Source organism: Pocillopora damicornis, chromosome 9 (genome assembly GCF_964200805.1).
Source record: "Pocillopora damicornis chromosome 9, jaPocDami1.2, whole genome shotgun sequence".
NCBI classification, from domain to species: Eukaryota; Metazoa; Cnidaria; class Anthozoa; order Scleractinia; family Pocilloporidae; genus Pocillopora; species Pocillopora damicornis.
Window position 1 is genome coordinate 16,148,895 of NC_142678.1, and position 18,075 is coordinate 16,166,969.

General features: G+C 38.3%; 3 protein-coding genes across 6 annotated transcripts; all 3 read left to right on the forward strand.

Annotated features, from left to right (window-relative positions):
- The first annotated feature begins 578 nt into the window (after positions 1–578).
- LOC113682793 (uncharacterized) lies at positions 579–4,032 on the forward strand. Its single transcript, XM_089181557.1, has 6 exons — positions 579–915; positions 1,395–1,673; positions 2,052–2,176; positions 2,649–2,651; positions 2,796–3,033; positions 3,890–4,032. Exons 1-6 carry the CDS (start codon positions 579–581, stop codon positions 4,030–4,032), a joined length of 1,125 nt encoding a protein of 374 aa, XP_089037683.1.
- On the forward strand, positions 3,749–12,567 carry LOC113682813 (uncharacterized). Of its 4 annotated transcripts, none has more exons than XM_027199998.2 (6): positions 3,749–5,722; positions 8,587–8,988; positions 9,087–9,209; positions 9,830–9,955; positions 10,581–10,697; positions 11,070–12,567. In XM_027199998.2, the coding sequence occupies exons 1-6, from the start codon at positions 5,644–5,646 to the stop codon at positions 11,339–11,341; spliced, it is 1,119 nt and encodes a 372-aa protein (XP_027055799.2). In that variant the 5' UTR covers positions 3,749–5,643; the 3' UTR covers positions 11,342–12,567. The 4 variants fall into 4 exon arrangements, with proteins under 4 accessions (XP_027055799.2, XP_089037400.1, XP_027055800.2 ...); XM_089181274.1 differs by having other exon boundaries at positions 10,584–10,697; XM_027199999.2 differs by lacking the exon at positions 9,087–9,209.
- A 1,141-nt stretch (positions 12,568–13,708) lies between these two features.
- LOC113682809 (neuropeptide SIFamide receptor) lies at positions 13,709–16,304 on the forward strand. Its single transcript, XM_027199995.2, has one exon. It carries the CDS (start codon positions 14,381–14,383, stop codon positions 15,371–15,373), a length of 993 nt encoding a protein of 330 aa, XP_027055796.2. The 5' UTR covers positions 13,709–14,380; the 3' UTR covers positions 15,374–16,304.
- Positions 16,305–18,075: the final 1,771 nt, after the last annotated feature.

The following is an 18,075-nucleotide window of genomic DNA, read 5'->3' on the forward strand; positions in this document are numbered from 1 at the left end:
CACCCGACTTTCTGCCAATCTCTTCAATACCCTGTTTAAAATTGGCGGGGTGGTCGGGGGAATATACCAGCGTTTATTAGTCTCTCATCTATCTATTTATTCAACATAAAATTGGATTGTTCCCTTCTTTTGTTTGCGAAACCCCGATCACTTTTTGATGTAAAAAGCCATCTAAGATAAAAGCATTTTAAGTTGTGGACGTAAAACTCTGGACAAACATGCACAGTACTCTGCTATTGTAACTCCTAGAGTTTCATTGAAAAGGGCAAGATTTTGAAGAAGTTCTAACAAGGGAGAGAAAAGGTGACTAAAGTGCCACACTTTTCGTCTAGAGAGAGAGAGAGAGAGAGAGAGAGAGAGAGAGAGAGAGAGAGAGAGAGGGGGGGGGGGAGAGGGAGAGAGAGAGAGAGAGGAAGAGAGGGGGGGAGAGGGGGGGAGAGGGGGGAGAGAGGGAGAGAGAGAGATAAAAAGTAAAAATCAAGGAAAAGAATGAACCATACATGTAGGCGATAAACAACCTACAGTTGTTTATTTTCATTCTTAACCGGTTGCGTCACGCAACGCTCTTCGACAGTGGCATGACGACTCTGCTTGTTCATTTCCAGGTTCCTCATTCATATATTCCTTATGGAGGAAGAAGATCTGGCTTTTATTCTTCCAAAGTCGTAGATACATTACCCTGCATCAACGAACTGGTTCCCATAGCATTGGAATCTGTAAGATCTTACCCGGTGTGTCCTGGCTTTGTATTTACCACAGCTGACTATGGATCTGCTGATGGAGGGACCTCGATGTCGCTTATTTATGCGTGTGTTGAAGAGCTCAGAAAGTTGCATTGCAATGAGCTGGAAATCCTTGTTTATTACGAGGATCAGCCGGTTAATGACTTCACTTCCCTTTTTTCATACGTCCAAGGTATCTGCTTTTTTTAATATTATTTAAAGCTTATCTTAAATATGTCCAAACGAGCTCCATTTTCGCAAGAACAGAGATAAATAGTTGTTCCCAGTTTATATGACAAGAAAAAAAAGTGTTTCTTTCGCTCTGACGAAGGGCTAACGCTGGAGCCGTCAGCTTTACAAACTCTTTACGGTGTCCAATTTACGCTATCAACTCCGTTGATAATACCAAATTACCTAGTTACACTCTCCCAGCGACGCAGTACCCAGCTTCTTTAGAAACTTACCCCCTTTATTCATATGTTGCTTTGAAATATCTTTTCTCCATTCATCATTGTTTCAACACTGACATTCACATAAGAAACCTTAAAAGATTTTTAAACTTAAACTCTGTCGTACCTCTCTTGCCTTTTGATTTTTCCTGGCGCATTGTCTCTCCTTTCTCTGTTTCTTTTTATTTTTTCGTCATTTTTCTTCCTTTTTTCTTTTGCTTAGGCCTTATCTCAGGACCTCAGAGTTATTTAACCTCATTTCCAAACGTTTACGTGGCAGCGAGTGAGACTCAGTTTTACAAACAGTGTTTCCCTCGTGGTTCAATACAACTCGGTTTGTTCAGCGTGGCCCTTCATTGGCTGAGCCAAAAACCATGCAGCGTAACTGGAGGTCTGCTTTGTCTCCTGACACAAAACCAGGAGGAGAGGGAACTTTTTACAAGACAGGCAGCAATGAATTGGGAAACTTTCCTTCTGGCTAAAGCAAAGGAATTGTCATTAGGTATGTAGCAGCTTATTCAGCTGGCGTGTTTTGAAGCTGCCGGTAAGCAAATGAAGCCGATGGAGCTGCGAGTCATTGGCTGTTTTTGGAATTGGCAAACTTCACGCTTACAATGAATGGACACTTTCTCTTCTTTGAGGAGAAAGGTAGCTTAAAATCCTGACAAATTAAGTGCATTATGAGTTACATGAAAGCAACTTCTTTTCTTCGGATCTTTACATCGTGTTCAGTGCACACAGCAATTAGATTTCTGTGGCATCTTAACTCTGTATTTGGGAGAGGCATGATTAATATTATGAGGGAGGGCAAAATAAGAAGAGAGATGGAGAGATCTTTCCCTTCCTTCGTTGTAACTGATAAACAATAAACCTTTCTTAGCCTTGGCAGTTTTAGCTGTGGATGACGATGGACACTTTACTGGAGACACAAAGAACACCAAATTCTCCCTTTCCCAAATACTGTACGATGTGTGGAAGAGCTTGGCAGAGGATTATCTAATCACTGTGATAAGATTAAAAAAAGAAACAAAGAAAAGAAAAAGTAAAACTGCTCTCAGAAGTTATGGCTGCTGGCGTTTATATCCTGTGTATGAGACTTGAAGTATTTTCATTTCTCTTACAAGTATATCAATGGTCAATTAAGCCCCAAAATTGGCATCAAAACAGCTCCATGGGTAAATTGGCTCCAGAGCTAAGACAAACTTCATTTTACAGTGAATTAGATACGATATTAGTCCATCGCAGGCAGCCCCTACCATTTCCTTTGGTTAATCCTGGGGACATGAACCCGCACTTTTTGACATGGAGTTAAGTGCTTCTCTCGATCACGATGATTTGACTCACAACGAAGACCTATAAGAAAATTGAAATGAAGACCACCACTCTTGGTTCCGTATCCATACCGTTTCTAATCGTGGTTTGTCTGTTTTTGCATTCATTATCCTCTTGATTATTTGACAATCTGGATAATGCTTAGATGGTGTTAAAAGAATTCGAAGACAAGAAAGGAACGGAATGAAATAACAACAGGAGGAATAATTTAAGGAATTAATTGAATATAAAGAACATACATGACAAAACTGATTAGTAAAAATGAGTACCAAATGTCACAACGTCTTCACAGGATGAGGTTAATAAGATCACGCTTCTTAGTTACATGCGGACACGACAAGAGCTGCAGTCGCCATTTATGTCAGCGGAGAGTCCTGTGAGGAGGGTCGGACTGTCACTTGTGTTACTAGATATCAAAACATTTCCTTGTCCCTATACAAAAATGCGCCTAGAGATTGGAGACACAGAGAAGGTTGCAAAATCATTAACGGAAGAAACGCATGCTTGGGGCAACTTCACCTTCTTGTCAGGTGTGTTGGCAGTAACTCTTTCACTCTCAAGATCTCATTAGTAATTCTCCTTATTGTCTTTCAATAAGTTCCGAAGAATTTTCCATTGGATCAACAAATAATCCCCTTATTGATATTTCCTTTACTCTCATAACTTCCTTCTTAACCGGTTGCGTCACGCAACGCTCTTCGACAGTGGCATGACGACTCTGCTTGTTCATTTCCAGGTTCCTCATTCATATATTCCTTATGGAGGAAGAAGATCTGGCTTTTATTCTTCCAAAGTCGTAGATACGTTACCCTGCATTAACGAACTGGTTCCCATAGCATTGGAATCTGTAAGATCTTACCCGGTGTGTCCTGGCTTTGTATTTACCACTGCTGACTATGGCTGTGCTGTTTTTGTTGTTAGGAGAAATTCTGTCTTGGTCACTCATAAGAGTTAAAAGTCTAAGGTTGCTTACCAAATGTCGGAACTAATAGACCAGATTAGTCAGAATAAAAGTGAATTATTAAAAGCAGAATTTTCCTTTTTCAACGACACGTTATCTTCAATTGATATTATTTCATTTATTATCTTCTTGATAATGTTAAAATTACTGGTTTTTTGTGGCTAGGAATTTATCCGGCACAAGTGACAGAAGAGTCATGAGAATATAAAATCTGCGTATTTTTTATTTTTTGAGAGTATCAAGGCTCAAGCTTTGATTAAATATTGAATGCAATAATGGCCAATAATGGATCCCACTGAAGAACTGACTCACCTATTCAGCCGCGTAGACTGTATTTCTTAAAGCAGTCTAACGTTACCATCTGCTCCTGTACATCCTGCAAGGCAAGCTGAAGAAAGTATTATTAGCATCTTTTTGGTACTCAGGTCTCTCCGATAAGCGAACAGTGGAAGAGAAAACCACAATTGTCGATGAATTTTTCCTCCATTTGGAAGCAGAATTTGCAAGAGTGGTGCACGATTACAGATCCGAGCTTGTCGCTGCAATCATGAAAGTGGAAAATAATTGAAATATACACTTTCTTTGCAAATATGAAATAAAGCGCTGGACGAACAATTATTAAGAGATGTCCGTGCCAGGCATAACTTGGCCGCCCATATGAATCCTAAAAGGGCAATTGAAACGTGGTTTATTAAAGGCACCAAGCTGGCTGGGTAACAACGAAAAATCCTTCATAGTTATTTTTTTAAGCTTTAAAATTTCAGTACAACATACAACACATTATTTCAATACAATGTTGTGAACCGCTTCGGAGCGGAATAGACATTATCATATAGTAAAAAAGAATAAGCTTAACATTCAGTCTACGTTTCTTTCGAAGAAATAAATTAATGCTACGAATTGTCGGAGGGAAGTCTCCTATGTATTTTAGGTAATGAAGGCCTCAGATGCAAAGAGACCGAAATGAAAACTCCATAAAATGGCGAACTATGAATCTGGTTTTGACTTAACGCACGTCCTTGGTAAGGGTGTGAATCATGAAGTTTTCAAGTGCCTCAATCTGTTTTTTTTAGTTTTGTAATTATTTCACAAAAACATTTAACGTAGTTTATCTATGTTTTTTTTGCTTTTGCCATATATTAAAAGTAACATCTCCTTTTCAAAACATTGGCCCTGATTTCGATTCGGAAATCGAAACAAATTAAAGTTTATCTTTTACCAGCTCTTTCCGTCTTCCGAAAAGCCTTAACTGACCTTTACCAGCGGCTGGTTTAAATTGATCACTTGGAGCAGTTTCTGAGAGAGCTTGAATTTATCAGTAAATTTGCATTTTGTCGTCGAATAGTCATCTCGATTGGCCAGTCGTAAGACGGAGGGTATTCTTTAGTTCAGTAAACGGTTTTTCCCCCTATGTGTAAAACACTTATAAGAATGCCCGTGTCTTCAATAACTTTGACTGTCAACCCTAAGGGAGCCAATCAGATTCGCCAATCGTGTGACAGATATCGATAAATTTTCACTGTTATTGCAACAAGTAAAAAATGAATTCTGTATAGTAGCTGAGATAACAGCGAACTTCATTTGCAGCTTCGAGGATCTGAAAAGCACTCACCAGGTACTTAAGAATATGACAGCGTCCAGTCGTTTTTAAATTAAACTTTTCGATAGGAGCTGAGGAGCAGATGGCAAAAAATCAAGACTTTCTGATTGGCTATTCCCTTAACTTTTAAAATATCTAATCACTGCAAATTATGGAATGAAATTTGTGTTTCTGTTTTTAAAGTTCTTTCGGCAAAGAAACTGTCCCTCGATTAAAACAATCTCGCAATGGCTGTTTGAGGAAAACGAGATAGGTGGTTGACTTATCATGCAACTAGGTAATACGTTATGCAGATATATCATGTTTTGTACGGTAAACTCATTCAATAATTGGAATCCAAACCCGGAGAATTATACATGTACAGTTACAATCGCAATCGATAAAACGTTATTGTTCGTAGTGTTTATTGTATTAGTATTAAGTTTGCAAAGCAGTGTGCTCGTGTCAAGTATTTAAATAGTTTTGTATTTAGGAAACAAATTGGAATTTGTTGCCATTTTATTCGACGACCCACTGAGCTTTTGTTTCCCCACGCAACGTAAGCCAGTCGTACCAGTGGAAAACACGAATGGCGCTGTCATGTCGCGCTGTACGGCTCACGGATTTCGCATCTTTTTCGCTTCTGCCGTTGTTTTCTACGCCTTTTGCAGGGTTCAAGGTATGTATAAAGGATTCAGTATGAGTATTGGAGATTTAGGATGCGATTTAAAGGTTATACAGCTAGAATTTTTACGGGTTAGGCGATCGTAAGCACAAGAACGTTACCTCTGCCGGTTCATCAGTGTTACGCCATGGTACAGCTATTAGTCAAAGAAAACGAACTTCAAAACTCTTGCGAGGAATATTGCTGAGATGGCCCTCAAAATAAATATTCAAATGCTGTAAATATTTCTAATGCAATCGAAACTATACCGAAGAGCGTGAAGTCGAGAATATCGACCCAGATTTCATGCGTAGTTTCCATGATTATGCGTGTTCTTATTGTTACCAATTCAATTTTAGCTTTAGCTTGTCTGTAAAGAGGTTTTTCCTAAAGGTTTACGCTCCGTGTAAAACTATGGATTTGCCATGCTTCTTGCCGACGTATTTGATAGAATGAAGTACTTAATCCAGAAAGAAGGTAGTGTTCGCGAAATATGTTTTGTAACTAGTTTGCAAATAAGCTTGAACAGGTGGCTGGAGATACACACATTATCATGAATATCGCGCAGAATTATCACACAATCTTGTTCGGCAAATGTTACTGTATGAGTTAATTTTCGAGAAAACGAATTTATCGAAAAAAAAAAATTTTGATCAAACCGGACAACGTCACACAACCAATTACCGTCTCAATTCTTGAAATTTAATTAAATGCAGAACATGAAAACACAAACACTAGGTTGTGAATGTCATCGCCAAATGTTATCGCTGGAGAAGTAACCGTAACATTTAGACTTAAATTGACTCGGTCGATCTAAAACTCTTTCAAATTTATTAAGAAATTCTGGTAAATTTTATGGATCTATTGGGAAGTTTATGTGGTTTGTGCCAGTAATTAGCTGTATTGATTGGGCTGCTCATAAAAAACAATCTAAGCTTTTATGGAGTCCGCTTTACTAATTGTTCTTTCGCCTTCGTCGTCAATACGCGAGAACAGGCTTAGCTTGAGTTAATGGCACCCTTTTGTGTTACCTTTGAAATACTCCTAGGGTAAAAGGCGAGGTTTAAGGGTTTTACGTTTAATTAGACCCTAGGGTTTTCTGTGTTAAAATACAGAAGCAAACGCTTCGAATTAAGAGAAATGAGCTCAATTTTCTATTGACATGAAAATCGATTTATACTAATCATCTAAATACGCGAGCGCTCAATGAAAATCTCGGCGATGCTGTTTCCGAAAATCAAGACTTAGAAAACAGCGAATCACTCGGTCGACTCGAGACGATTTCCCATTTGTTGATTAGCTTACATCTATTGCGTTTCTTCCAGAATTTGGGAGTAAAACTGGGTGCTAAAAGGAGCAGAAATAGAATGATTTGTAAAGAGATTTTTTTTGGGCAGCTGTGTTGAGCATATAGATAACTTGTGGTTATCCCTAATCACATTCACCATTAAGTATTTAGCTATTTCCACCTGGGAAATTCAATTCCTTTCTTTTTTAAAAGATTTGCAATTTCCGAGCATACAATTTGTCAAAATTAATCATGGAAAACCGAAGCTAATTAAGATTGCCTCATGGTTCACCGCAGTATTGAAAATTTTATATATCCAAGTCATTCATTCTTCTGTACCGCGATTGCGTTACGACTCCGCGTTATCTGCTGTTCGGGTGGTGTTTTTCTTTACTGCAATTTATGGCTTAACTGCGAGTTAACGACGATAATATGCATTCATGGGTTTGAAAAATGTCTGCAAAAACAAAGCAAAACGAGACAAAAGACAACGAACATAAACTAAAATATAAGACATGTTCTCTGTTTCTGCTGCTACACTACACATTTGATGTAAAATCATAATGAAAAATATGGAGAACGTAATTCCGAATAATTGTAGTGTGTTGGCGCTTATATCTAAGAGCCTCTCTTGAAATATTTGACGAGTGCACTTAAGAGCAGATGCAGACCAAATGGTGCCACAAAATTGAATTTCCTTTCACGTTTTGCAAATTGAAAATGTAATTCTTTCAAACAAGTACTGTTTCCTAGCGCGAGCCTATTCTTGAAATTTCCTTTTTGTTAATGACGTAGGGCTTCCTCGATGTACAATTTTTTTCAGTTTTCAGTTTTGTAAAAGTCGAGGGGTGTTTATAGAAGGCGAGAAAGTACTGAGTGAGAATGAAATAGCAAATGAAAAATTATCTATTTTCAACCTTTAACAAAACCACCTCCCTTCTTTACAAATAATTATCTTCTCGTAATATGTAAAATTTTAATTTCTGAGTCTGATCCATCAAAACTCTTAACTTCACAGAAATTTCTTCGTGAACTGAAGTTTAAAAAAAAGGAAAATCAGTCATGTTAACAGAATGAAAAAGTGACACACAATTATTTGAAATAGCGGAGAGGACCTGAAGTCAAATCAGCCACATTGTTTGACTTGGCTTTATCTTGATGAGTAAGCGTATCACAGCATGAACAAAACCACATACATGATGGAAATCATTTCCCTATTTACCACCCGCAGGCAAAGAGGAATGAAAATATTTTCAATGTAAATATTTTTAGCTTATCTTTCGGAGAAAGCCTGCCATTCAGTTGAATTTTTTTTTGGTGATGGCTGATGGCTCCTCACTTAAAATGAAATTGTTCAAAACAGAAGAACAGCTAGGGTTGAAATTTACGTCCCTCATGTAGGCCTTCTCTGGTCAATTTTCAATGTAATGAAGTCTTTCAAAGGCACATTGCTTATAAATTCTTTACCAAAATAGTTCAAGTATATTTACTAAAAAAAGTTTTTAAAAAAATATTTAGTCATGTACTTCAAACTATAAGGTCATTGCATTTATTTTTTTCGTTAACCACATAAACATTTTCTTCTTCTTAGGAAACGTTTGTCCAAAACGTTGGTCGTATTTAGCGGGCTACTGCTATTTCTTCTCCAACAGTACTGCTACTTGGTCCAACGCTCGGCAACGCTGTATAGAGACTGGGGGAGATCTCGTGAAAGTAACTTCGGACGAGCAAAACGCTTTTGTCGCTTCACGTTATTCGAGCTCACGTTGCTTGACGGAAGGAACCTGGATAGGACTCCGTCGAAATCCCAAGAATTTGTCCCAATGGGTGTGGCGGGATGATTTCAATGTGAAGCCTCAGTACACAAAATGGCACAGGAAGGAGCCAGTGAACCAACGTTTAGACAAAAACTGCACAGAAATACACCCGAGTAAAAGTATATACTGGTATGGAAGAGAGTGCTCTGCTCGAGGATGCTATATTTGCGTAAAAGGTAAACCATGAGTTATAATGGATTTCTTAAGGTTTTGGACTTTTAACTCTTTCCTTGTTCCTTGGTCTCCTTGGCGATCAACCTGATTTTTCTTTCAGATGCCAACGAGTGTAACAATTATAATATCTGTAGCGGCCAACGTTGTGCCAATGTCCCTGGAAGTTATAAATGTTCTTGCGGGACAGGCTATACAGCGACCAAAGAAAAACGAAAATGTCAAGGTACTAATCACCTGCCCACCACCTACTACTAAAATTCTTTGAAGTTTGAAATCTCCTTGGCAAAGGATTTCGTTTCCTGAGATACTACTGAACATATATGTGATACATCCCACTCACTATATTTAAATTTGCCTGGTTGAAATTCACATCTAGGCAAGATACATTTATACGATATTAACAATAATAATAATAATATGATTAAATGACATATTGCGTAATTGTCAGTGTGAAATTTTCAACTGTGCACTACGATATTAAAAATTAAATTAAAAATGTTTGTTATTGACCTAAATACAACGCTTGACTGCATTTACGATGTGCTCAAAGACATTTGATATCCTTGCGGGTAACAGAGCCTCTTTAAAAACCTTCTCCGGCGTTTGAAGAGTCAAAACTTCAAGTACCCTTTGTTCACATAAGCGTGAGTAGTGTAACTCAGCTGTGATAATCGGCTTTCAAATCCATACAAATACAAGTTTATAAACCTTAAACTTACCCAGACGGTATTCACTCGTATTTCACACAACATAAAATATGTCGCACAAATATTATTTTATCCTTTTTTGTTGTTGTTGTTGTTGTTTTGTTCTTTATCTCTTCTCTATTTATCCCTTTCTCAGACATTGACGAGTGTAAAGATGAAAATGGTGGATGCCCTCATTTCTGTGTTAATACTCCTGGAAGTTACATTTGTCTTTGTAGAGATGGATACGTGACTGAGAATAATGGCACAGTTTGTAGACCACGTGAGTATAATTTAAATAAAATCGCATGTTTGTCTTTATCTCGATGGCATCGTCAAAGTAATTCACAAAACTGGCGCGTTATCCTTAAAACTTACAGTTTCACGCTAATGTTGCATTGATTTCAAATAAAATAGATAATTACCTTCTGTTTTCGATGATCCGCAAGATCTGCAGCAAAACAATCATGTTAAATTCCCAGTGTTAGAACTAATTATGGCAGATATAATAAAAGACATTGAGTTGTCTATGATCTGGAATTTAATCGAGGAACGGACTAAAACTGTTTATTTGATAAAATTTCAGTCACGTCCTGAGGTGCGCCATCGGTCATTGTACTGATGATACTCTCTGTAACTAGTTTTATCTTGTAATGTTATTGTCCATGTATGTAACTGTAGGGTAGGGTTTGATACTGGCCATACTATACCTCCGCTTTAACAATTAAAAATTCAATTCAATTTTCATCCAGCTCCTTGTCATTTTTAACTGCTAAATTATTCCAGGGTTCTGATACCCTCTAATTATCATAATTAGAATTAATTGTCATTTTCTATCCAAAACATTGCTAAAAACTTGATTACGGGCACGCTTAAGTTGTTGTTGTTCTTATTGTTAATGATTGCAGCAGAATTTTCGACGGCTAGAACCGAAATTAAAAGTAGAGAAGAGACTAGAATTACAAGCACAAAGGAGACGAATGACACAAAGCTATTTACCAAGCCTCCTGCTGCTAAACCACCTGGTGAGTGTGTGACGACAGATTTTTAACTCAAAAGTGATTCTTTTGTAACTCAATAAATTAAGAAACACCCTAAGGAACAGTCGTTATTTATCGCCTAGAAAGAGTAAGGGGGGGGGGGAGAGGGGGAAATTAGAGGATTTTCGTTGTGTCGCCATTAAGTTTACTTGATCCCCCATTAGGTTCTGTAATATTCTCACTCAGTTAATTATCTACTGTTCCCCCATTCATACTCTGTTGGTGACGACTGTTCCCCTTCTCCGTTTCCTCTGAAAACCACGTTACCGCCCCTCCCCACGAAAAATCCTTCATTCTTCTTCCCCAGTCGATAAGCAATGACTTTTCAATTATCCACTTTCACCATTTTTTTCTCAGATCCAGGAATAGAACCCGAAAAACCTTCGCCATTAACAAAGTTTGGAGTTCTATTCACCATGGCAATCCCTCTATGTTTCATTGTATGTTTCCTCGTCCTGTGTTATATCAAGGGACCTGGAAAGGAAAAGAAGGAGGGTGGAATATCAGGACGCCTGATAGAGTCAGTGTCGCCCTTTTTAGACACTGCTTTTATGGAGCCCTCGGAGAAAAATGGGAAATCAAAGAGGTCGACCGGTGTATCATTATCCGAAGAAGAGCCTATGGTATAGATGACGATGTCAAAGTACATTAACGTGAATGCTGTAATGGAAGGACCTCTTTCACCTCAGGAAGTACATCATTAAGACTTTAACGTATGATGGAGAATATTCGTACAAGCTCAGACAGACACAAACATTATATTGTGATGTTGGGATAGGAAAAAATTTTTTGTAAGGTTGAGTAGTACTAATAACGTCATGAGCTACGATTCGCCTTTAAAAGGCGTTAATTTATCATTTTTTTCGCAAAAACCAAGAAAAGAAAAGAAAAGACAGAGAGACGAAGTAAAACCGTAATCCACACTTCCAATCACATTTTTGGGACCCTGATCTCCGTCTCAAAGTTATTCTGTGAGAAACTATTCACATACTGGCAATGGACAACCTTTAAAGGGGGGAGGGGAGGGAGAGCAGGAAGGGTGTGAGAACTACGCCAGTGGTGTTCCAAAAGAGTTGTCACTGCCAGTATGTGTGACAATGATATGACTACTTAATTTGAAATGCTGGCATTCTCTAAGATGGAAAAAATGGCAACATCAAGCAAATATCAAATACTTACTGTTCCTTTTGGGTATTTTATTGCAATTATGTGTACAACACTCAAATAAGAGATAAGCTATATGGATGGATAAAAAAAAAAAAAACAATACATTCCGGATCTAATTTTCCTTACATTGACATCTACAATAAAAGGAAGTCATTTGAAACCTGAAAAGTCATGACAGACTAATATACTGACCTACAAAGCTTGCTTTTCAGTCCAAAGGGAATGATGTTTAACGACTACTCACCCAAATGGGGGTTGATAATAGTTGTTATTTACCGTGCCGCAAAGTGGCCAGGTAATTATCCACCGTTGGCCATCGACGCTGGGGTGAATAATCGTTTTAGTATATGCTAAAACAGTAAGATAATATGGCATAATTAGATGATTTAACTCATTTTTTTCTGAAACGATTACAATCATTTCAGGCGCAAAAATCGCACGAGTTGCTCGGAGGTGAATACCAAAGGAGTAGCCAACCACAGCGCGCCTTCAACGCTATTCTCTGTTTTAGTATATACTAAATATCGATATCAGAATTACAGTTATAATAAGCAATTTACCCTGTGTCCTTAATCATAAAACAAAGTTATTTTACTTAATATCGGTAACAGTGGTAGCAGCAAAAATGAAACACTACTTTGCTCTGTTTCGTTATTAACAAAATAAAATTATTTTACCCCTCTTTGAATATGTTTATTTAGCTATGATTCTGGCATAATTATACTCTTGTCGTTTCTGATGTAAATATCGTCTGGGGCACAAAAGTACGCACTGTCACCCAGTGTCATCCTGGTCATAAAAAGGAGGTCAACGGTCCCTTAAATAAATAGCCCAACAACACAGGTTGAAACAAAATTGAAAGCTCTTTCACCCAGACGTTTGTTTGGGCCAAAAGCTGTTCCTTGGATACCGTTAAAAACACGTATTAGCCCCACCCCCTCCCACCTTGAGATAGGAACTCTATTTATTATGACATTTTGAAGCTTAATTAAAAAACCAGTAATTGCAAAACGCGTTTTGATCATTTTGAAGCATTTTCTTTATTCTGGTTATAAGCCTCCCTCGGATATAAGCCCTCCCGTGCGAAGTTGTGTGAGCCTAAGTCTTATAAGCGAGAGTTCACGGTATGTGTTTCAGTTTTGAGCAACGTGAGAAGTTTGCTTATCTGCAATTTCTCTAATACGAATGTTGCGTCATGGAGAGGAAGGTCGTCCATCCCACCTCAGCACCAGTTCCTTTCCGGTGCCAAAGCCACTTCGCTGATTTCAATAAGTTTTTCAATTAATTTCTAATCAATTTGTTTTCGGTTCAAGTACTTCATTATCATAATAAAGAAATGTCAACTGAGGGCGTCGAAACATAAAAGCTTAAAATGTGTTACTTGATTTCAAGTTTACTGGAAATACTCTCTCAGTCGCTTTTTTTTTTGCCTCGAATATTGTATTCATCTGAAAAAAGGAAAATAACTATGGAGTAGAAATAACACATTTTTAATTAAACATAATGTGATTATATTTACCCCACACCGTCTTCAAGAAATTAATTCAGGGATAGCTCGTTTTGCGACGCCGGGCAAAGGAGACTTTTGTTGGGTCTTAGAAAAATTTATTTGATCCCCCCATAAGGCTCCATGATGCTCTTTGTATCCCCCCTCCCCCCGATATTGACTGTTAACCAGCTGTCAATTTTTTATAGCTCCCCCCTTATACTCTGTTAGTAACAGCTAATTCCCCCCCCCCCCCATGTGCCCCTTGAAAGTATGTGATCCCCAAATCCTCCCCCCTCAAGGCGGCTTTTAAGATGTAATTTCCATTTGTCTTACCAAATAACAGCGTTGTCGGTCCACTTATATCTTGGTTTGATGTCTCCACTTTTAATTGAATAAATGAAATACAAGACCGCAGTAATATAAAATGTAGTAATCATTTAGTGGAAAAAGGACATACCTAAGTGAATGATTTGTGGGGGTGTAAAGTGTTTCCGTAAACGTCAAAGGACTTGTCGGTGAAATTAAACATTATGTAGCAGAGGCTCTCTAGAAAGTCGCGAGCCTCATGAAACAATGCACACGGTCGGAAAAAAAAACCTCCCTAACCAGCTGTTTCCATGCTGCCTGTACAGCAAGGAAAATTTATTGCCGCCCCCAATTTTATTTAAACTTCATAACATGTTTAAATACTGACTGGTAGTGTAATTTACATATGAAAAGCTTCTGTATAATGTCTCGCTGTAGTTTTTTAAATGTCAAAAGTTTTTCGAACCCTCAATCTGTAGCAGAAGTAGTACCGCTACAGAATCCTACAGCCATATTTTAATTTTGATTTCCGACTAACGCAGTGGTGACAGTTTCGGACGCAATTAAAAATGCAAATGTGACACTTTTTCAGCTGGATGGCATCAGCCGAAGCGAATCTGTTTCCACACGCTAAGTCGATCGTCGAGACCAGCAGGAAAGGAAAAGGAAAGTAGGACCAGGGTGCTATCCCATTAAAATATAGAGGATGTTGCGAATTAAAAATGCAACGATGAATGGCACACAGTCATCGAACTGCTTCGATCCTACAGCAATAAAAGTCGGTTACACCGTCACTTACTTCCTCTTACTCGTGGTTTCGTTGGCTGGAAATATTCTCGTTGGGATAATTGTCTTCAAGACGAAACGCATGAGGAAGCCCATAAACTTTTTTATTGTAAACATGGCTATTTCCGATCTTCTCTTCCCGATTTTCTTTTTCACCCCAAAGCTTATGGTGCTGCTTAACAACAGTCCTTGGATAATCAGTGGTGTTGTTGGTCAGATGTCATGCAAGCTGCGTCATTTTCTTACAGATGTCTCCTCGTTTGTATCCATCCAGAGTCTGATTCTGATAGCAGTGGATCGATTTGGAGCTGTGATGTTTCCTCTTCGTTCTCCACTAATCGGTTCAAAACTGTGCCGTCTCTTCATTCTGGGCACTTGGATCGTTGCGATGGCTATCCAGTCTCCATTCCTCTTCGCCCTAAAACTCGTTGACAACCAAGAACGAGTACGGTGCGCTTTGAGATGGGAAGAAACTTTTGGAAATTCGTCGTCTTTCGAAAACTACGCTTTAGCAGTTATAATTTTAATTTTCTGTCTTCCTTTGGGTTTGATCACCTTACTTTATCTCTCCATTTTCCTTAAACTCAAGACCCAGGCGATTCCTGGCGAGGGATCAGACAATGCGAGAGAACAACGTGAAAAAAGAGAGCGGAATGTGCTGAGGATGTCCATCGCTATCTTGACAGTGTTTACAATATGCTGGCTACCACATAATATCTACTGGTTCATGTCCTTATTTCCGCCGGAAAAAATCGTTTTAACGTCGTGTAGTTTCCGTCACTTCGGGTCGATTGCGTTCCTTCTAGGTAGCGCAAATTGTGCTATAAACCCTTGCGTATGTTTCATTTTCAGTGAAAATTATCGGCGTGGTCTCAAAAATCTTTTTTGTTGCGCGACTACATCTCAGGCGTAATCTAGTAGCACCGTAGTGGCACTTTGAATTAGACGGGATTGGTTGCTGAACGAGTCACTTAAACATGAAATACCCAGCAACGCTCAGCGTCATCGGTAGGAACTGTTAAACAAACTGATCGCTTTTAACTTGTGCCTTCGAAAACAGAACCTGCACTAAAAATCTTAAAAAAATTTACCTGTTGTCTGTTATCTTAACCGCAGATGCTTCACTTTTTTGTTTGAACTGTGTGGTCACTTAAAGTGTTAGTTTACCTAAGGAACAGCAGCATCTTAGAATTATACAATGAGAGATTATTCTTTATTAGCAAAATTTAATGATACTGATCTATCAGCTAAATTCACAATTCTAACGGGATTTCTGTTTTTATGCTCTGATAATTGCTCTATATTTATTTTTGGGAGAGAAATTCAACAGAATGAAAAACTATGACAAGCCATCATGTCTTTATTCAATAAAATGACGACTTCCGTTTCTGGCAAGCTCGACCAAAATGTCATAGCCCGGCTGTCAGAGCCCGGCTGTCCGAGCATCGGTCTAAGCTGTTAAAAAATGAGCTTAACAGTACCATACAATTACCTCTTTTTTAAAAATGAAAAACAGGGCGATATCACACGAAAGGTATTTCAGTATCTTTGCAACGGCACATTGAATTGTAGAGAGCAAGGCCTAATTTCACATATTTTGAGAGTGTAATTCGTTCTTAAAATAGTCTTCATTATGTTTTACTCCAGATAAAAATTTGTCATACAATCGGTCGAGAACATCTTGACTGTATCAGTTAGTATTTGGGAAATTTTTACAACGGTGTTAAACCTTTGATTAAAATTTGCGGTCATGACGACCTCTTTCGTAAATAACCATTTCAAAAGGTAAGTTGTTTATGTTGGTTTATTGAAAACGAAAAATAAATAATTGAGTTAAAATGGCATCATGTGTCCTTTTCAATATGCGTCGATCAATTAGAAGCTTCAGCATTCCCCCAAGGCAACCCCAGGGCAACCGGGTTCGTTCAAATTCTCACCCCCCGAGGCAAAAATTGTGTCCATATGCCCTACCCAAGCGCCGGGTTGATGGTCAATTGTTTTGTAAAGGGCAAATTCAGCGGCCGTTATATACGTTACTTTCTTCTCATTGACCAAGCTTAAAAACCCAGACCTTGTGGAACCTTTCTTCTGAGCCATCCGCTCACGAAAGTGAACTTTTTAACTTTAAACGTCCTAAAAACACGTGCGCTCCATGTACGGGTCTTTTGCAATTTTTTCTACTCTGCCTTCAGGTTAAGGAAAAAGTAAACATCTTTCGCTCACAATGCTGCTTAAGTCAGTTTCGTCCTGTTAAACCACAATTTTACATTTCTTTTACCTTTTTTTTTACTTTCCACGGAAAAATGAGCAAAATAAAGACGTTCTCAATTGACCCTCGGCTTGGGTATGTTCTTGGTATGTTTTTAGTATTTTGGTTAGTCTCAGCCTGAACGTTCTTATAAGAAGGGAAAAGCAGTTCTTATTGGAAAAAAAAAAAAAAAAAGGGTGCAGCAACATTTCCCTACCTGGGATTTAAAAATCTCCGTGTTAACTTCCTTTGAAGTAACCTGAGCATTTTATTTAAATTGCAATTAGATTGACTTATTGCGATCGCAAGTTACAAGTCGTTACGAATTTTAATGACAGGTGACGAGGGACTTGCAAGGCAACGTAACTTTGTTGATTGCCACTGTACATTTTATGTGACACGAATGTGAGAAATTCAATTTTGCTTTTGAGGGGGCTGGGCTCGCGGTAAACCAAATATTCATAATTATTATTTCGTATGACTCTACCTTTTATTAGGTTTACAAAGATATCTACTTTTCAAGGGTTTTGTTAAAAGTAAAGCGCGAATGAACGATTTTCCAGAAGACAACCTAAATCGTTTTTCGCCGCACATTTATCTCAGTACAGCACTGCTGCTGTAAGTTTCCCTCAAAACTATTAATGAATAAAGAAATGAAATAAATTAAAAACAGAAAACAAGAGTCATTAAGTTATTTCTCAGAGTTCATCCAAGCATATATTCTTCTTGTGGTAGTATACTGGGAATGTCACACCAAGTTCCCTCCGAAAGAAGAGTGTTGTGTGACATTAAAACCGAAGGAAACGAAGGAGACCAGTTTTGGAGGACTTTGGAATGATTAAGATTTACTCCATTCTTTTCATATGATCTTGAGCTGGCGAACTTTCCCTAAAAACAACGTTTGCTCAACGTAGCACAATCCCAATCCGCACCCTTGAGAATTCCGGCGCAGTTCCTAAAAAGAAGCGTTACGCCCGGCAAACATTTTGTCAAGGAGAGGTTTTGCATTCCAGTAATACGCGAGCTTGAGCCGTTTTTAAGTCAAAAGCGAGGTAGGCGATTACCAAAGGCTCGAGACTCGAGACCGAAATTCAGTTCTGCTGAAATGCAACGATCACGAGAAGGTGTTTGGATTGTATGTGGACTCAATCGGTAAATCCGATGTTTGAAAGTGAAATACAACAATGATACGACAATGTTTACTGTAACCAGGTAATTTACCTTTTCTAGGATAGAGGCAGTTCGCCGCCTCGCCTTAAAACCCCTAATCCTCTTAAACATCTCGCAATTGGCAGATCTCCTTTGTATATCATCCTGTAGTCTGGAAGCTTGGGAGATGCGAAATTGATTCGTTCTCAAAAGATTCT